At 36.5% G+C, this 21,700-nt stretch overlaps 2 protein-coding genes across 9 annotated transcripts in view; one reads left to right on the plus strand and one right to left on the minus strand.

Annotated features, from left to right (window-relative positions):
• LOC127868778 (target of Myb1 membrane trafficking protein-like) overlaps window positions 1–3,165 on the plus strand; it is a 46,662-nt gene extending 43,497 nt beyond the window's left edge. For all 5 annotated transcript variants that reach the window (XM_052410848.1, XM_052410845.1, XM_052410849.1 and 2 more), the window contains one exon: window positions 438–3,165. In XM_052410848.1, the coding sequence (XP_052266808.1) occupies window positions 438–444 (7 nt within the window). In that variant the 3' untranslated portion in view covers window positions 445–3,165. The remainder of the gene's footprint in view (window positions 1–437) is intronic.
• Window positions 3,166–3,661: 496 nt separating this feature from the next.
• LOC127868775 (zinc finger protein 678-like) overlaps window positions 3,662–21,700 on the minus strand; it is a 68,927-nt gene continuing 50,888 nt past the window's right edge. Inside the window, exons 1-7 of one of the 4 annotated variants that reach the window (XM_052410832.1) lie at window positions 20,846–20,912; window positions 17,248–17,406; window positions 12,202–12,634; window positions 9,122–9,505; window positions 8,726–8,829; window positions 8,095–8,281; window positions 3,662–6,399 (exon numbers count right to left, since the gene is read on the minus strand). In XM_052410832.1, coding sequence (XP_052266792.1) covers window positions 5,228–6,399; window positions 8,095–8,281; window positions 8,726–8,829; window positions 9,122–9,505; window positions 12,202–12,634; window positions 17,248–17,406 — 2,439 coding nt within the window. In that variant the 5' untranslated portion in view covers window positions 20,846–20,912 and the 3' untranslated portion in view covers window positions 3,662–5,227. Of the gene's footprint in view, window positions 6,400–8,094; window positions 8,282–8,725; window positions 8,830–9,121; window positions 9,506–12,201; window positions 12,635–14,643; window positions 14,766–17,247; window positions 17,407–20,796; window positions 20,913–21,700 lie in introns of those variants that run through there. The other 3 variants (XM_052410831.1, XM_052410833.1, XM_052410835.1) reach the window with 3 other exon arrangements.

Genomic DNA, 21,700 nt, shown 5'->3' on the forward strand with positions numbered 1-21,700 from the left:
ATTCATTATGATATTTTAAAATCATTTGGCACATTTGTTCACCATCATGGGACGGTGTGTTGCACAAAAGAATCACGTCAATATCTCCAATGTCAAGGTCGCCACGACTAAAAATAGATTTATTTTAAAACAAACTTACAAAGGGTGTTAATTTTGTTTGTTCATTTAAAAAGTTCAGTTTGAGTTGTCTCCCTTTATCAGATTTTTTTTCACAATGAAAACCTGGTTTTGTGACAATTTTGTCCCTTGTCTTATGATATATTATTAGAAATTGGTTAATTTTGCTACAGCCATAATTGGATTTCTGTGAAAATAAATCTATTTCTAATAATATATCATTAGAAAAAGGTTAATTTTGATACAGCCATTTGCACAAACGTTTCTATTGCTATGGCAACAACTAGATCTGTAGTGACAATTTGTGTGTATTTTTGCAGAGTTTGACCAGTTTTTATCAGACCGTGCGTCTGCTGCGTCGTCGGTTCCCTCCATATCGGCGCAGACTGGTACCAGATCCAGACAACTTCAGAAAGATGACGATGACAACCCCATGTTTGCTTTATAGGCAGTGTTTTATACTGTACCCTCAACTATTGATCCACTAATTGTTAATTGAAGAGTGTTAGCACATGTCTAGTCGTCTCCTTTGATCACTAGAAATCAGTCACCTGCTGACAATGACGAATTCTGATACTAGGTATCAGAGAATTGTTTTTAGAATAAACCTGACGAGAATCTCTGTGCTTCATGTACAGAGTTGTCTGCAATCCTTGAAAAGGGTTCTGGACTTCTCTAGTCTAGAGGTTACTGCAAACAATGTAGCTACTTTGTTATTAGTCCCTCACAGATGATGCACATTTATGTTTAGATTTGATATGTTAAAATATTAGTGTCTAATGATTTTATATTAACAGATTTAATGTTTATTTTGCTGTGTCAATTAAAAGTTTGGTGTTAATTTTGATGTGTCACATAAAAAGTTAAGTGTTTATTTAAAATAGACATGATTGATAGGAATTACTTAATACAATTGATTCAGACTTTTCAGTCATTGATACTTATATATGTAATTTCTTGAAACAATTGACACAATTTATTTTAAGAATATTTGTTTTAATGTATTACTTTTATAACTTTTCTATGTTTGTTTAGAACAAAGTATTGAGATTTAAAATTGCTAAAATTTGTCATTATTATATTTGTTTATACATTGGAGTGTTACATGTATCTGATTTTGGTATTTATGATAAAGCAGCGTTGTTTATATTTCCTTTAAGTAAGTTTTACTTTGCTTACTACAAGTATCTACACATAAATTGTGTGTTCAGACACACTTGGTTATATTGTGATGATAAATCATTGAAGTCTCACAAGTTTTTTAAGATTCATGTGATATGGTGATCGAACAAGAGAATAGTTATACTGGCACATATATTTACAGGGATCTGAAAAAAGAATAGTATAGACCGTTAAATGCTATTTTGGGAAGTCAAGGGGGACGCAGATTTGTTCGTTGTATCACACGTTTTGTGATCATGTGTGTTAAGGAAATTTGTTATTTAACATTGTTGTATTGTTGACCCATGTAGTGCATTTTACAATACATGTACTTTTATTTGTGTTCTGGAATTTCAAAGAAATGGATATAATTGTATATCTTGTCTAAGTTTATAATTGTATATCTTGTCTAAGTTAAGTTTTTACGTCCAATTTGCTTAGTTTATTTGTTCAAATATAAAAAAATACTTGAAAGTTTAATGAGCAAAACATTTTTATTCTTGTAAAAAGACTAGAAAATGCATTCCAAGACAAGTTTAATTATTGTTTGGCACCAATAATAATTTTTTAACTGCACTTAATGCATCACCCGACAGCATGCAAGAGTGAGGTAATAATGGAATATCCGTCACATTTAGGCAATGTTTAGAAGGCATGATGCAATCAATTTCATGGTTACAACTCAAAGGTCAAGAGGATCTCGGTGGGGATAAAGCTGTCCTTTGGACTGCCTTGTTAATAAGACACACCGGTTAATTTGTTGTCTGTGTGGATTGCTTTTTTAAAACCATATTTACACAGTGCAACCAAATCCCAACGTTTTTTTAAATGTTAATATTGTTGTGTATATGGACATAATGTTCAAATAAAGACTCTGTGTTTCATGTTCATCTTTTATGTTGTGGAGAAAACCATACAATAAATGTATAGTATTTATATATGTTTGTGTTGCAATAGTCATTGTTTACCATCACCCAAAGAAATATTGCTCTGTTGTTTTTTTTAAATATAAAAATAATAATGTTTTGTAAGCGTTCATATGTATGAAGAACTAGGGAACTAGCTTTGTATGTGCTTTCTGCTTAGTGCTGCTTCGGAGAAGGGAAAACTTATGCACTCTTTAATTTACACACATTTTATTGCTAGCCTGATTGTAGCAGGAAATTAATCTACTTTTAAAATTGTGTTTTTGTTAATATGTAATTATTACCGATTCTAATTGAAAAAAAAATCTGTCATTGGGTGACAGATGCTAGACTTTCTTTCGTTTCTATTTTTTTTGAGCTGCCTAAAGATAAGAACTGCACACAATTACAATAAATGCCTATCTGTGTGCACAGCAGCCAATATATTGCAGTCATATAATAAAACTTATTACATAGACATTAGTATATGAAAACATAAGTCTACAGTGAATTAAGGTATTTATACATAATTGTATAAGATTTTAATGAAAGCACTTAGTATTTTCAACGTGCATTGCTGGTAATATAAATAATTTTGTAAATTATCACATTGGTGCAATTTTTTAGGACACATGGTTTTCAACCAATAGCAGTATATTTCATTACTTCTTCATATGATAGTTCCAGCAGTTAATTTTCAAACATGTTGCTGTTTAACCATTCATTATATTAATTCAAGGAGTATTATTTATGGTACTGTGTCATGTATGTAAACAGATATTTATTGAATCTTGTAAAAATTGTATTTAAAAAAAAAGAGTCTTAGTTAACACTGTTGAGTAGTTTTTAATTCAATATATTGTTAAGTGTTATATGAACACTTGTTGCAAAATGCAGATCATTATGTGAAACTTTGATAGTTGTTTTCACGCTCATGATTTTGAATGTATTCATATATTACATAATTAAATATTGGAAACAAGTGGCCTGTTGTGTGATAATGTACTTGTAGGTACAATGTCTTTGTTACCGTATTTTCTCTATGTTATTAGATAGGTATTCATTTGACACATAGCAAAAATGTGATTTTTACAATATTGAAGACGAGCACACTTGTTTGACCCCATTTTTGAGTGCATGTAAAACAATAGTACAACCATGTTGAGACATTGCTGGGTCCTATGTATTAATATTTAAATATTGTACAAAAAGAAGACCATCCATGACGCAATTTATGTCATTATCAAAATATGCATTTGGTCTATGTTAACTTCTGACAAGTTACTTAATTTTACAATAATTTTGTAACATATAATATGAACAGAGCTTTAGTTTCTTTAGTTCTAACGATTTTTTATCAAACAATGAAAACTGTTTTTATCGTAAGTAAAAGCTTTTTTTTTTCAAATAAGTAGTGCATATAACAACATCATTTTTGTTAAAAATAATTTATGATATTAAAAAACAAAAATGAACAATGATAAGCACAAAGTATTTTATTATACCGGTTTTGGTCCACCGTGACATGGGACAAATATTCAGTATTAGACAAATAATATGGAACCAGTCAATATAATACATAACTGTCTAATTACTTATACAAATATATATAAATGCATATTTGTTTAACATTTGCAATACTTATTCAATAAAAATATTAAAAGGTTCCACAAAGGAAAAGAAGTTCACATTTCCAGCAACTGAATCAAAATATGGTATGTGATTTTATTACTGGAGTACTTTGTAACTTACATCTCGTACAACAACATATCCGTATACAACCGATTGTGCTCTTGCATCAAGGATTAATGGCAAAAGTTTTGTTACTGATTATTAATATAATAATTGTAAAGAATCCAAGATCCTGTGACAAAATATACCAATGCCACATTAAAGCATTCTTTACTCCTACCCAAATATTAATTGAAATACACATATATCAAATGTTCATGTTGGAGATATAACTAAGCAGTTATGACTAATGAGTGATTTGTCAAATATTAAGGAAAGTGCAGAGAGGAGTAATTATTCATTGGCAATTGAGTGAACAAGAAATATAAGAAATTTTGATAATAGATTATAACAAACTGGTAAATTCATTTAAGAAGAATTGCATTAAAGGCAACATTGTCTCAATTTAACAACAAACAAGATATGTGTTTGTCAGAAACACTATGTCCCCTTTTGCGCCGCTTTGAAGCTATATATTTGACCTTTGACCTTGAAGGATGACCTTGACCTTTCACCACTAAAAATGTGCAGCTCCATGAGATACACATGCATGCCAAATATCAAGTTGCTATCTTCAATATTGCAAAAGTTATTGCAAATGTTAAAGTTGGAGCAAACAAACACACAAACAAAGCAACAAACCAACAGACAGGGCAAAAACAATATGTCCCCCACTATAGTGGTGGGGGACATAAAAACCAAAACAAGAGGACCAATTAAAGGTCATAAGGCGATTACCTGAGGCCTCAATGCTGTTAACAAGGTTTCATGATAGACTTAAGGAAAGCTGCCCCATCAACTGGCAGCCATGTTTTTGATGTTTTTTGTACCACAATCATTTTTTGAACTCCTAAGAATATTACACATTTATCAGCAAGTATATATGTGGCCTCTAGAGCGTTCACAAGCTTTTTCTTTAGTTTGGCCTATGACCTTTTGTTTTTCACCTCACATGAGCAAATTTCATGATATCTGAGATATCATTGGCAAAGATGTTCTTACAAAGTTTTGTGTAGATTTGGGAAATACATTTGCCCTCATAGGCTTATTCAAATTTAGCCTAGTGACCCTTGTTTTTGACCCCACATGGTCCAGTTTCAAACTTAGCCATCATATCAAGGATAAAATTACTGACCAAGTTTCACAAAGATTTGTGAAATTAATGTGAAAATATTCAGAAAGCAAATGTTGAGACGCAAGACGCACCTGGAATGACAGACAGATGGTGATCACATAAGCTCATCATCAGCAAATTGTGCCCAGGTGAGCAAAACAACAAATCTTTAAAAAGCATAAAACACATTCTGCGCCCATTAGGACCCAGAATCCATTACCCTTGCAACAGTGACTACCAGCTGTTCACATGTGTGTTCATTCCAGGTCTGGGTGGTGAATAGGCCCCCACACTGGGTGCACTTGTACCTGATGTTGTCCTCAATATCTCCCATGTCTCCCTCGACATTATGTACCTTTACGTGATGATCTAATCCAACTTGGGTCTTACACTTTTTGCTACAAATTTCGCACTCAAATGGTTTGCTGTTTTTCTCGTTGTACCTTTCCCTATGACGCTTCTTTAAATGCATGCTCTTGCCTGTAAGGGATTCAAATATCTCGCCGCACTCTTCGCATGCATACTGTTTAACCACTTTGTCCCCGGAATGTATTTCCATATGCTTATTGAGTTTAGCTGGTCGATCGAAACTTCGTCCGCATTCTTGGCAGTCAAATTTCATAGGCTGGTTTTCGTGAGCTGATCTTTCATGGCTCTTGCATGTCCGCTTAGTGTAGAAACATTTGTCACAGTAGGAACATTTGATTGATTTCACCTCCTTGTGTATAGACATGTGGTCATCGTAGCTTTCCTTCCTCATCAAGACCTTACCACAGATTTCACAAGTGAACCCAACACGTTGACCTTTCTCATCCACCTGGTGTGTACGCATGTGTAAATCCAGTTCTGCCCTTCGTACAAACTCCTTCCCACACTCGCGACAAGGGAAGTCCTTCACTGGCTCGTGCCTCTTCTTATGGATGTGGTAACTGCCCCTCTGAATAAAAGCCTGCCCGCATACCTCACACTTGTACCGCTTGTTTCCCGTGTGTATGTCCATATGCTGCTGGAAGCCATACAATCTTATCCGCTTGTGACAAATGAGGCACTCTTTCTTCTCTAACTCCCCTCTTGGCCGCGGGCTTTTCTCCACTTTGTTGCCAGTGTTGAGGTCCATTTGGTGGATGTTCTTCATGTGATTCCTCAAAGGCACCCGATCAAAGAAGGCAAACCCGCACACTGAGCATACCCAAGGTCGCTCACCAGTGTGTGTAAGCATGTGCAGGTCTCGACTCTTCTTCAAGGTGAATGTCTTCTCGCAGTGCTCACACTTGAACTGCAGGGCCTTGTTATGTTGGCGCTTGTGGATGGAGAACTCTGAACCACGCTTGAAGCTGGCCCCACACTCTCCACACACAAAAGGCTTTTCACCTAAAACAGCGTGTATAAGTTAATCAGTGCCTTTTTTTATTTTTAACACCTCGTATAAACCAAACAATCTAAAAAATATGTTTGCGCAGCTGCAGGATAGTTTTGTATTGCTTAGTGGTATTAGTGGTATACTAAGCAATACAATCGTATAGAAAAACAGAAGTTGATTCTTAAAAAATATACATGTAATGATTTCTTTACCACTTAAAATACTTTTTGAATACACTGCATTTAATTACTTGGATTAATTTATCACTTTTCATTGATTAGTCAACAAAATAACATAGCTCTTGAAATACAAAATTTAATTGATCCATTTTGGCAGATATTTTCCCCCATCCTGTAGCAATTTGGTGGTTTTCAATGCAAGGAGAATGTTTACCATACAGGTCGTTTGTGTGTGACCAAGTTAACAAACAATAAATGTTTGTAAAACATCTAATTCTCCATTTCCCAAACTTGAAGCAATGTATTCCATATGTGAAATTGTTCAGGGACCTTGACCTTTGAACTGTTGACTGCAAAATCAATAGGTCTCTTCCTTATCTCCTAAATGATTTTAATACTAATTAGAATGCTCATAGAAGAAAGCAATCTCAGATATCGCGCCGAATCAAATGAAATATTCAAAGCTACTCTTACTTTGACCTTGAACCTGTTGTCCTCAAAATCAAATGGATGTCTTCCTAACTCTCAATTAACATCATACAGCCATAATTATATGCATGATCATTGGTGAAAGCATTCTCTAGACACCATGTGGCAATGAAATTAATGGAAAAAGCCATAAGATTTGACCTTTGAGCTGCTGACCTCATATAGGCATTCTCTTTACCTTCCGAGTAAACATCATACCAATTTAAATGATTACAGGATTAAGCGTTCTGAACATATTTTACCTAAAAGAATTTCATGTCAAAGCCCCTGTGACCTTGACATTCAACCTGTTGACATCAAAATCAATAGGCCTATCACAAGTGACCATCATACCACTTTGCAGGATCTTAGTTCAAAGGGTTCTCTAGACATCATGAGGAAAACTAGCTCTTATGTCCACATAATTTTTGTTGAACATTTTTGAAACACATTCCTTTGTTCACTATAAATGAGTATTGAACAAACAAAGGTAGGGATAGATGGCCAAAATGTAAGTTTTAGCCCATTTTGAAATGAAAATACTTTTATACAGTACATTTGAAAAGTGGTTTATAATAATTTTATCATAGACACATGCAAACCATCTGTGGTTATGTGTGTACTTACCGGTATGTGATGCATGTTCTACCTCATTAGCAGTATTACAGCAGAGCTTATTAAATCTAAGCAGTTTACCAAAGCCAAGTGCACATACTTATGTTAGTAACTTACACCTTCTTAAACCAGTTGACTGGGATAAGTTCTTTACACAATGAATGTAGCTGTGATAGGATTCAAATTTTTTTTAAACATTGCTTGGACTGTCCAGAGCATTTGAAACTGAACTAGCCAGCCAGGTTTATGTGTGCCCTAATGTTTGGAATGCAAACACTTTTAAACACTGCATTGGCTGTCAAGCCCCCAACAACTGAACCCCATGTAGCAGGGCGTATCTAACCCGTGTGTGCTACACATAGCAGGGCATGACATACCTGTGTGTGCACAAGTAGAAGGGCATGACATACCTGTGTGTGCTATTCGTAGAAGGGCATGACATACCTGTGTGTGTACGCTCGTGTTCCAGCAGGTAAGACTTCAGCCTGAAAGCTGCGTCACACGTGGAGCACTTGAAAGGTTTCTCTCCAGTGTGTAGACGGATGTGCTTCGAGAGAATAGACTGGCACCGGAATGAGCGCCCACAGAACTTACACACATTTTCAGACTGCTTCCTACGCCTTCTTCGTTTCTGTTGTTCAATCAAACAATTTCAATTAATAGTTTTATTTTGTTTGTTTTTTTTTGGTCAGTAAAGGAAATTTCTGTCCTGATACATAGGATTTTAAAAAGATTAATAACAAAATATGATTTTAGCAACTGGGCATGCACACATGTAAATGTTAGAAAGATAACACAATACACCTAAACGGTTGCAAAATCAGTGCCTACTCATGCCACATTAAACTACAAACACTGCATGTTAACAATACAATAATGAAGATGGTATATGTGTGTACATCAAACAACTCTTTACACCTACAATGAAACACACCTCACTTGAAAAGTAGCGCTCAAGACTAAACCCTTTTCCTACAATTGCCAAATGCTTATGGTTGTGTCAAGTGTTACCTCTGTGTCAGGAAAGTAGTCCTGCAGACAACACCTTACACCTACCATACTGATTAATGCCTACCTTAGTGCTTGTTGCCCCCTCTTGATCAGTAAAGTAGTCCTCGAGTTCTTCCGCATCCTCCATGTCTGCGTCACCATCACCGTCAGTGTCAAACTCTGGTTCCACTACAATACAGGGGTAACACTTGTAGAATTGCTTGTATGTGGAACATATGTAGCACTCCTTTTAGCTTTACTTTGGGAACCTTATCATTATTTAACTATCGAAGAATATCAATGCCTTATCAGCTGCTCCTTACAACAAGCATGTTTGGCAATTTATTTACTTGGGTAGTGATTTGTAATTTCATATTGAGACAACCTTGAACTATGATGTTATAATTATACATTACATCCTAAATGAATGATACTACATGAATATTGATGCTAATCCTCTTTTTGTCAGAACAACTCTTACTTTTAATCTGTGTGCCATCTAGTGCGAAGTGTTCTCCATTAATTCTGACGCATGAACTCTTGTCATCAATCTCTGCACCCATCTGTTGACTCATCTCTTCGATATCCACAGGTTCCATGTCCACACCTGGATTTTCTGAACCATTATGATCAACTACACTATCAAAAAGATCTCCATTGATACTAGAAGCTCCATTTGCGCCTTCTACCAGTCCGGCTACAATTGTGCTTGGAGTTGTTTCTGTATTTTCCACTTTGCTGGATGATCTCCTTTGTTCTCCAAGGTTGATGGTGATCAAGTTGGAATTCTTCTTTGTAACTTTACTATTTGCTAAATCATTTGACACTTGTGATACAGCTGCTTTGCTATCAATGTTTTTTTCTCCTGTTTAAAATAGAGGACCAGAAGGAATTACTACAATGTGAAATAAAGTTAATATAAGAAAGATATCAAGAGGGCCAAGATTGCTGTAGACAGGTCACCTGTGTGATGGAGCATGGGAGGTTTTGACAAAAGGGGCATGATTTGAGCAAATCAAGCAGAGGACCACACATACTATTTAACCTCTGACCATTGAGGTTTTACCAGAAGATTTTAAAAGCCATTCACTATGTAAGTCTATATTAATTACCAGTATATGACCTCTGATGCATGTCAGTTTTAACATTGTGGACATAATTTAAAAAACCGAGAACAGGACCTCTATCTGATGTAGCATAATCATATCAAAGCTCCAAGACTTGTTGATTAAGAAATTTTAGAGTTATTCACATAAAAAGTCTTAAAAAATCATGTGACCTTACAATGAGATCAGATAAGATCCCTATGAGCATGATCTCAATAAAATTTTGTACATGACTTATATCTGAAGTAACCTACCAAGTATCAAAGTTCTGGACTTGATTTCCAGATAATTTTTGTATTTTTTACATACTGTACAAGGCTATATAAATCACTTGACCCACTGACCCCTGGGGCCACACCAGATTTGAACCCGGTTGCATGATTTACATAAACTTAGGACAGGACAGGACCACTAGACAATGTTAATAATAAAAGCTAGTTTTGATCCCAGGGGCATGAGTGCAGAACCCTTATACCATGTTAAACACCAAATAGCAAACCCTTGGCCCTTGATGTTTCCGAATTGTTAAACTTTTTTTTAATACAAAACTATATAAATCAAGTGACCTCTCTGGCGTAGCCAGTTTTGACCCAAAGTCATGATTTGAACAAAATTGAGAAAATGATCCATATATAATTTCACACTGGGAATATTAAAACCCTGACCTTTGTGGTTTCAGAGACAATTTTTCAAGTTGTTATTATAAATATTTTTAGCTCTTGTGACCATCATATGGAACAACTTTGAAAGAGGTCACCAAAGACTTTTTCATGTCAAGTTTCCTTCAAATCTGCAGATCTGGAGGAGATGCCGAATAAAAAGTTTATGCATGACTGATGACACACAATGAACAAAATGCTGTCTAAAAGCTAACCCTATGTATATAGATCAGGTGAGATAAAATGAGACGTTATAAGAACCAAAGACTAAATGCAGATACTTGATAAACAAGGGCTGTTTGTAAAACATGCATGCCCCCCATATGGGCTGTCAGTTGTAGTGGCAGCCATTGAGTGAATACGTTTTTGTCACTGTGACCTTAATCTTTGACCTAGTGACCTGAAAATCAATAGGGGTCATCTGCTAGTCATGATGAATGTACCTTTGAAGTTTCATGATCCTAGGCCTAATTATTCTTGATTTATCATCAGGAAACCATTTGACTGTTTCGAGTCACTGTGACCTTGACCTTTGACCTAGTGACCTGAACATTAATAGGGGTCATCTGCCAGTTATGATCAATGTACCTATGAAGTATCATGATCCTAGGCGTAAGCATTCTTGAGTTATCATCCGGACACCATTTTACTGTTTTGTGTCACTGTGACCTTGACATTTGACCTAGTGACCTGATCATTAATAGGGGTCATCTGCCAGTTATGATCAATGTACCTATGAAGTTTCATGATCCTAGGCCTAAGCGTTCTTGAGTTATCATCCGGAAACCATGTTACTATTTCGAGTCACTGTGACCTTGACCTTTGACCTGAAAATCAATAGGGGTCATCTGCCGGTCATGATCAATGTACCTATGAAGTTTCATGATCCTAGGCCTAAGCATTCTTGAGTTATCATCCGGAAACCATCTGGTGGACGGACCGTCGAAACACAATGCCCCTTACTGTGCCGCTTTGTAGCCATATATTTGACCTTGAAGGATGACCTTTGACCTTGAAGGATGACCTTGACCTTTCACCACTCAAAATGTGTAGCTTCATGATATACACATGCATGCCAAATATCAAGTTGCTATCGTCAATATTTCAAAAGTTATGACCAAGGTTCAAGTTTTGGGATAGTACACAAATTAAGGTTCTACTTTTGTTGCAACTTGTCAATCTCAATCAATTAGGCAGTTCTACAGAGATTCATAATATTCAAATTCATTTGATATATATCACCACTTAGAGATATCACATGTACTGTGGCTTAACTTACTTTTGCAAAAAAGCATAACCAATTTGTTTATGACTTTTTAATAAACCCATGGTGATTTTGATGAATAAAAATAAATTCTTAATTATGCTTGTAATAACTAGAGAGGAGTCTAAACATTTTACAGCAAGTCTAGGATCTGTCAATTACATTAAAATGTATCAATCATAAAACATTGAGCATCGTTTTGGAATAATGGACTTAATGCTTGTGTGTAAAGTGTCGTCCCACATTAGCTTGTGTAGTTCACAGGGGCTATAATCAGTGACGAGACTTTCCACTTTTATGTTATTTTTATTCAAATGAATTAAGTCTCATCTTAGCAAAAATCCTCTTTAGGGGGAAAGTGTCTTATTGAATGCAGAACCAAAACCACTTCTTTAAATTACCTTTCTTCTCCCCTGTTTTTCAGCTGAAGGAGAAGTCACTTCTCCCTCAAATTTGAACATAGACTGAGCCCAGTAATCTATGAAGAGTGCTATAAGCCCATTTTTCCAGAGCGTGGCTCGATTGTACATACCCGACTCCTCAAACACAGCCCTCATTCTAGTAAGCGCCTCCTCCAAGTTGTCGCCAGGATTCACAGCACTCAGCACTCCTAGCATCCTGCCCTCACGTTCTCTAGCCTTGCTCAGCTCAGCATGGTTCTTGGTACACTCTAGATGCACCCAGTCCTTGCAGCGTCTCAGTGCACGGGCTATACCCTCAGATGTGTGAAGGCTGGCTATATTCAAGCCTGGAGTGGTGGTTGAGACTTGAACGATTGCTTGAATCAACACCATCGCTCCTTGTTTGATCTGCTTAAGCTCCTTTTCCATTATGTCTAACTTTGAAGAAAGGTCGTTTGCCATCTGTGCTAATTCGTTCTTTTCTTTTTCAAGAGCCACATAGCTATCAGCATCTGCCAAAATTTCTGACACACTGGATTCAGTGGCGGATGTAGTTGGTATGACCTGGAATGGAAACACAATCAAATGTAAATGAGTCCAATTCTTGCATTTGATTAAAGTCCATGGTTCAAACAGAAATCTCAAACCTAAATTCAAGCACTTTTCAAGGACTTTTTAAGGCCAAATTTTCATTTTCAAGGCCGATTAACACAGTATATATCATTTATTTGCTTGAACACATTAAACTTATTTCACAATAACTCATACATGTTATTTATAGTCATTACATACAAATACACGTTATCCATCCTTAACTCAATGAGTCTCACATATGTATTTACTTTTTAAAGTCATTATAAACAAACACATTGTCTCTTTCTATGCTCACATCAAACAGACTAGTTCATTTTATTTAAACATAAGTCAGTTACTATTACATTTTGTATTTCACAGGGCTGTTGTTGTTTATGACTGTTTTAGATTCAACAGTTTTAACAATAGTACCTTCCTGTTTCACCAAAAAACACATTGCAGGAACCCTGTTTGCTTCTCAATTTCATGTTTTCTTTGTGGGTTTCCTCTTTATAGTGGCTTTTCAAAGCGCTTTCCCCCATTCCCCCGACCCCAATGGTCTTCATATAGACCAAACATTGTGCTTTTCGAATGTCATTTGTTTTCTGTACCCAGGAATATTCATAAGTTTCGCGCAAAACATAACGATAAACGTCATTTTGACAACTTGTTTATGACCAGAAAATAGCGCCATGAATATTCATATTTAAAGAATGTTGACGTTTCGTATAAGTGGTAATTATTTAAGCATTTTTCTGCATTTCATCAGTGTTTATGACCAGAAAGTAGCGCCAGGAATATTCAGTTAAACACTCTGCTTTGAAACGACACTACCCCATCGCTGCATTTTTACTCACGAAAATAAATCACAACGGAGAACCTCTGACCTAGTACACATAATCTGTGACGTGTACACTGAACGTTTCGTACCCAATAGTGTACGAAACTTATATTTCGTACTCAACTTTTTGCGCAAAGGAATTTATGATAAATTTTCGTAATATTTTCCTTAAGAACGATTAAAATTCATGGCTATGATAAAAGTAATTTTGAACAGAAATAAACATTTTCAAGGCTTTTTTACATGAAATAAGCACTTTTCAAGCACTTTTTCAAGGCCAACCTTAGTTCAAGGGCTTTTCAAGCCTAGGACTCGTTTTCAAGCACTTTTCAAGCCCTGTGCGAACCCTGAAGTCTGAAAAAAATGTTCAGTTAAAAAATCCCTTGCTTGAAAATTGAAATAGTCAAATAGAACATTTAAGAAGTCAATTAATGTAAGTCAAAGGATTTGTGTAGCTTCATGCTTTTTACATGTTTTTTAAATCATAATAAATGCATGGAAAAAGCCTTTATTTGGCAGCAACATTTGACCAAAAAAATCAATTGAATACATCGTCACATACAAATAACTAATCTAACAAGCGATGTGTTTGTGAAACACTATGTCCCCATATATATGACCTTTGACCTTGAAGGATGACCTTGACCTTTCACCACTCAAAATGTGCAGCTCCATGAGATACACATGCATGTCAAATATCAAGTTGCTAGCTTCTTTATTGCAAAGGTGAAATTAAATGAGCGATTTTGACCCATATATTTGACCTTTGACCTTAAAGGATGACCTTGACCTTTCTCCACTCAAAATGTGCAGCTCCATGAGATACACATGCATGCCAAATATCAAGTTGCTATCTTCAATATTGCAAAATTTATGGCAAATGTTAAAGTTGGGGCAAACAAACAAACCAACAAACAAACCAACAGACAGGGCAAAAACAATATGTCCCCCACTATAGTGGGGGACATAAAAATAAAGACATCTTGAACTATGATGATACTATGTATGCTAAACATATAAAGCCCCACCTGTACAGTGTTAACCCATCTTCCCTTACCTGTATGATGAGTGTATACTCCCCATCGTCCCTTACCTGTACAGTGTTTGCCCCATTCTCCCCTGCCCGTATGAAGAGTGTATACTCCCCTTCATCCCTTACCTGTACAGTGTTTGCCCCATTCTCCCCTGCCTGTATGGTGAGTGTATACTCCCCATCCTCCCTTATGCTGTGTTTACACTATGTTCCCAGCGACCACGGCAATCACATTTCAGGGCACCGTGAAGGAAACGGGATGAACGTGAAGCAACGTAGGGGAACAGGATAGCCAAACGTGACACAACGGGGTTGCTGTGCCAAAATTTTAAACTGTCAAAAAAATTGCCACGGCAGCCATGGCGGAAATGAGAAACATGATAGAACTTTTTAGACGTTACAAATCTTGACAGTACGTAGCAGGCCGTAACAGTACCCGAAAAGGATCCGTACTCTGACCGGAATCCTATTCATTCCCCGACATGTTAAGTTTCTATCAAGTTTTGTTAAGTTTTGTCAAGATTACCACGGCAAGCTAGGATAATTGACAGCCGTTTTGCTACGTGTTTATTCCGACCCATTACGATGTGTTGCGTTTTGCAGGCAGATGTGTTACGGCCAGTTGAGTTGTTGTACGGTCTGACACAATTCGCGCGGTCTGAAGATGAGTATATAAAGGCTGTGTTATTCAGGAAACTTTCATTTCAGTCTGAACACTCGATCAGTATAATGCCACCAAGAACCCACAAGGACCTTGGCCTCATTCTTCGTCTTTGCCTGGACTTTTATGCTCCTTTCTGCTCTTTACAACGCAAAGATTTTATTAATGCTGCAAATTAGCAGGCAAACACAAAATCATCCTGGTTGTTCGCATCCATGTCACCGGAATTATAATGTTATAATAAATTCTGTTGCTTGAGAGTTTTCTTCTATACAGGGAGCACAATCATTCCCAAAACCTCTTGGATGTCTACCAGACCTGCATGACAAACGCATACAACGTACAGGAACAGAACGCACCTTGAAGCAACATTTATACATCCGTTGCAAACCGTGGATGCAAACTTAGCGTACCGTCAAAGGGCCGTCACAGATACCGTGATAAACCGTGAGGAAACTTAGCACAACCTAGCAAACCTTGTATTAAAGGTCAAAAATTGAAATAATAGTAGTCACACGGCGCTATACGTTTCGGACAAACAGGACTGCTGTGGCTGCCTGGAACATAATGTAAACGCAGCATTACCTGTATGGTGTTTTCCCTATCTTCCACTGGCCCCTCTCCTGCCTGTATGATGAGTGTATACTCCCCGTCCTCCCTTACCTTTACAGTGTTTTCCCCATCCTCCCTTACCTGTACAGTGTTTGCCCCATTCTCTCCTGCCTGTATGATGAGTGTATACTATCCATCCTCCCTTACCTGTACCATGTTTTCCCCGTCCTCCCTTACCCGTACAGAGTTTGCCCCATCCTCCCTTACCTGTATGATGAGTGTATACTCCCCATCCTCCCTTACCTGTACCGTGTTTTCCCCGTCCTCCCTTACCTGCAGAGTTTGCCCCATCCTCCCTTACCTGTATGATGAATGCATACTCCCCATCCTCCCTTACCTGTACCGTGTTTTCCCCGTCCTACCTTACCTGTACAGTGTTTGCCCCATCCTCTCCTGCCTGTATGATGAGTGTATACTCCCCATCCTCCCTTACCTGTACAGTGTTTTTCCCATCCTCCCCTGGCCCCTGCCTGTATGATGAGCGTATACTCACAGTAATCCCTTACCTGTACAGTGTTTGCCCCATTCTCTCCTGCCTGTATGGTGAGTGTATACTCCCCATCCTCCCTTACCTGTACAGTGTTTGCCCTGTCCTCCCCTGCCTGTATGATGAGTGTACATCCCATTCCTCCCTTACCTATACGGTGTTTGCCCCATCTTCCCTTACCTGTATGATAAATGTATACTCCCTCTTCTCCCTTACCTGTATGATGAGTGTATACTCCCAGTCATCCCTTACCTGTACAGTGTTTGCCCCATTCTATCCTGCCTGTATGATAAGTGTATACTCCCTCGTCTCCCTTACCTGTACAGTGTTTGCCCCATCCTCCCTTACCTGTACAGTGTTTTCCCCGTTATCCCTTACCTGTACAGTGTATGCCCCATCCTCTCCTGTCTGTATGATGAGTGTATACTCCACGTCATCCCTTACCTGTACAGTGTTTGCCCCATCCTCCCTTACCTGTATGATGAGTGTATACTCCCAGTCCTCCCTTACCTGTACAGTGTTTGCCCCATCCTCTCCTGCCTGTATGATGAGTGTATACTCCCTCTTCTCCCTTACCTGTACGTTGTTTGCCCCATTCTCTCCTGCCTGTATGATGAGTGTTTACTTCCTGTCCTCCCTTACCTGTACAGTGTTTGCTCCATCCTCCCCTGCCTATATGATGAGTGTATACTCCCCATCATCACTTACCTGTACAGTGTTTGCCCCATTCTCCCCTGCCTGTATGGTGAGTGTATACTCCCCTTCATCCCTTACCTGTACAGTGTTTGCCCATTCTCCCCTGCCTATATGATGAGTGTATACTCCCCATCATCACTTACCTGTACAGTGTTTGCCCCATCCTCCCTTGCCTATATGATAAGTGTACATCCCAGTCCTCCCTTACCTGTAAGGCGTTTGCCCCATCTTCCCTTACCTGTATGATAAGTTTATACTCCCTGTTCTCCCTTACCTGTACAGTGTTTGCCCCATCCTCCCCTGCCTGTATGATGAGTGTATATTCCCCATCCTTGGCTCCAAGCTGCTCAGATGCTCTCTGGAGTAGCAAGGATATGTCCTCTGGGAGCACCACCTCCTCCGTCTGGGTCTGCTCCATGCTCTCACCAGACATCTGTGAACAAGACTACTTGTTTTAATATATAGCAGTAGCTCAATAAAGTTATACATTTAGAATCAGTAGATTAAAAAGAGTCTTATACATTCCTTATATAAATTTTGTGTTTCTCCTAGAATTGTAATTCCCCTATCAGTAAACTCATGTTTGAAGGTTAAGCTAAGAGCCCTTTTCAACCACCACATTATGGAATCAGTGCCATTCCTCAACAATTTAACAGTCCTTTCCTAAGGCGTTTGAATTATTTCTAAAATAAAATTATTTTCCAGGTAATTTATATTGCTTGTGGTTGCTGTTGCATGCATATTTTAATCAACTGTATTGACTACAGCAGATTTACAATTCCTCTGAAAAGACCTTATGAACAAAACCAATTTTGTTAAACATATACTTTGAGTACCGCGTATCGGTGGGTATGACATATCGATACAATCTGAAACATGCCAACTATCTGACCCATTACTTCTTAGTTTCGGTCCTGATTGTTTACAAGTTTTTTCCCACGGTATTATAAACAAAAATACCCAGTAAATGGCCTAGCTAAGCCTATGGATAAGTAGGTTTTATTTTCAGTTGCACACTATCATCAAATTTGATCTGAAGAGAAGTCGATGTGAAATTGTTAAAACTATACAGACGCTAGAGGACAAGAAGTTATTGTTATCTTGTTGTTTTTGAAATGTGTGATAAGTTTAATATAATTAAATTTATGTTTTTATAAAATGCACATGTATCATATATATTGAACATAAAAAGTTAATTGTTATTGTTTACATTTGTGATTTTCAGCGCATGCGCACTGACTGGTTGGCAAAAACACTGGTTACAGTAATGTTAAACATGTATAAAGGACTTTTGTTTAGTCAATAAAATGATAAAATAATCCAAAATTAACATCAAATCTCTTAAATAATAGCGCAAATAAATCATATTTAGTACCAATAAATTTTTATTCATAAATATATTTTCGTCTTTATAAAAATACGAATTAGTTATTAGCATCAGAGTAAAAGTGATCGAAAGACTAAATACTGAAAATCCCACAAAACAGAACAAATAAATAAGCCGTATTCTTTCTTATAGTAAGACTTTTATAAATGATATTTAAAAATAATGAAACAGATATTTATTGATCATAATTCTAAGTGGTGTGGATATTGTTATTGTTCATCAGCGGTCGAATGTGTAAGAGGGGCATTTAATCAATAATAAAACAAAGCCCTAAAAAAGCGGAATACATAACAATTGTTAAATTTTGTAATTTTCTTTTCCATTGAATGAATTTCCGTTTCGTTCCATTGAATGAGAATAATTATTATTAATAATTTTAAGCATACAAATGGAAAAAACCTGCATAATGTGCCAATTGAACTGTCTTTGCATGTATATTGAAATCTCTTTACTTTGTGATAAGGAGTGATACATGTAACAATCAAGCATTTTATGATAAATAAAACTATATATTTAATTTATTTTAGGCAAGTATTTTTGATTGCTTGTTTTCATGATGATGTTTCGTGCACTGCTGTAATGTACAATGTTTACGGTAATTGCCGATTTTATATTTGCCGGTAATCGTTAAATACATTAATTGTGTAGAAGCATAATTGCACAAATTTTTTAATTTATAGATATTAAACACTGTATATTATGATTAAACTGGCTATTATATATACACTTAATCCTGCTAATCTATTTCTGACTGATATCTTCATTTTTTTAAATATGTCAACATATTTTATTAAAGCAACTGTTACGTATGTTGGCTTTAAAATTTGGCTGAAATGAGTGGGCAATATGCCAAGAGATGACACAGAGGTATCATAAATTGTGTTTAATGACCATAAAATCTTCTGCCACATGTGGTTTACGCAGGCACCCAAAGTATAGGTCACTGGGTTTATGACACCATTGTTTCATTTGTAATTGTCTGGACAGTATCCGATCATAACGAGATAATCGGATTGCGATGAACAAAGATGCAATTAAACACCAGGTTAAAAATGATGAAACAAACAGTGTCAAAATTGGTGTGAACAATTAAATAAAAACAATTTCATTTATCGAGAGAATTTATTTAATGTGTAACATGGTAAGTTTTTACAGACATATTAAGGTTCAAATCAGAACTATATGTTGCGTACATAAAATCGATCTATTTGTTGTTTGTTTTCATCTTTAATTGTGTTCTTTCATTAAATTTAATTTATTCTTAAAGAATTAACATTTCTGAGATTTTTTAATCTAAAATGATTTGCTTAGTAGAGAGATCTTTGTGGTAACCATATACCGAGCTCGTAGATTGTGTTCAACTCCCGAGTTTGTTTTTAGTAAAAACAAATAACAACAATATAATCGTTCCTAAAATGCATTTCCTTGCATGCCAATGTTTTATTCAGATATAATTTATAAAATTATATTTGATATAGTGCAAGATTATCAATCAAATCGATGATTATGTTCACCGTCTCTATATGTGCTTATATGAATTCCATCTCTTTTGCCAACCAGTGGGCGGAGTCTAAACTTTGCAGGTGCGTGTGACGTCACGCGTTAACTCGTCTATACACCAGTATTCTTCACAACATACAAAATGGCGTCTGACCGTAAGCAGAACCCAGCCGATATTGAGATATAAATGTCCCATCATATCATAATGGAACTTTATTTCCTAACAAAATAGATAAAAAACTACGAACTGATGTGTTTTCTTTGATTTATAACGAATATTTTTTTTATTTGAAGACGATGGCTTTATACACCGAGACATGGTATAACCAGGCTACATTTGTCTGACAAATAAATCATTACTATACTTGATACAGTGTTTTTTCACCATTTTGGGAATTAGTCTGGGTCCCTCTGGATTTGGTAAATTCATGGTGTTTTGATGAAAATTGGGAAATTAGTGTTGTTGTTTTGCTAACAAGACTTAAAATTGAGAATTAAAGTGTTTTCAATGTTATATTACTAATATTCAACTTAAAAAGCTGGATTGGAGATCAACTTAATTTTTTTTTAAACTCTCAATTGGGAACTTTTAGGTCCCATTAAAAAAACAAATTCCATTGGGAATGGGACTCAATACAGGCCCCTAATTTGAACAAAAAAATACTGTGACACTACAGGAAAAAAAAAAGTTTCACAACACACTCTCTCCGTACAAGCATAAATGATAAAATTAGAAAGTGTGCCGATTATTTTAAAGGGGACTTTTGGTAGATAATAAGCTTCAGTGAACTGGTCTAGTAAGACGTTAGTAACATTAAACATGTTCGCTGTTGTTTCTTTAGATAGGAAGCGACCTGTGTGCAAACAAAAACTGTATGACACATTTCTGTTCGGCAAAATAATCATATATCTACTGCAAGAAAAAGGAAGACATGCCGTTCATAAGTAAGAAAAATCAAAGCTTAGTTCGACGCAAAAGCTTAACCAGTTTTCTTTTTCTTTAAGGCCAAACGCTTTTCAAAAGGCATGTCGAATTTGCCTCTAGGGGAGGCAACTGTACTTCAAAAATTACTGAACGTAATTCCGAACGGCCTAGGTCATAACGGCCGATTTCAGATGAAACAAACATTGTCATTTAATAACAATGTTATATTATGAATTGGTCCAATGTCATTGGGACATATATCTGGTACCCAGAATATGTTACCTCATTCCTCAGGCAGCAAAAGGAAGACCCAGATTGTGTTTCAGCATGCCTACATTATTCTTAGCTTGTTAGAGACCAACTATTTGCAACAGCTTTACAACCATAGCTGTCATTTCAAACTTTTTATTTTTTACAGAGATATAATAATTTTGATTTGTCCCTGTGCTTTGGTGGCAAATTGGGATTAGGGATAAACTTTCTAGGATGGTCACCATCAACCAAACGCATGTACAAGGAGTGTGCATGGAACATATACTTCAACTTATCTACCATCCTTCCTTTCACAAGGCCTAATGAGCCTACATTGTTTTAATATATATACATCTGTGTGCTGGTGTAACGTCAAATGCTGCCAGTCCCTTAAAATAAAGTTTTTATAAATGTATTTTTTGCTATTGCTATGCATGGCAAAATGTTAAGATTAATTGAAATGATAACCTATGGCTGATTGGGGTTAGGGGAGGAGGGGCACAAATCATTTGAGGTGGGTAGGGCAATGGGATGGCTTTATAGCAACAACTAATATCCTTGCATTGAAATGATGTGACGATTTAAAAGCCTGAAAATTATAAAGCGTTGCAACGCGAAACGATTGAATAATTTGAAGAGTTCTGTTGTTGTCGTTATATTTTG

The sequence above is a fragment of the Dreissena polymorpha genome, chromosome 2 (genome assembly GCF_020536995.1).
Source record: "Dreissena polymorpha isolate Duluth1 chromosome 2, UMN_Dpol_1.0, whole genome shotgun sequence".
Classification (NCBI taxonomy): Eukaryota; Metazoa; Mollusca; class Bivalvia; order Myida; family Dreissenidae; genus Dreissena; species Dreissena polymorpha.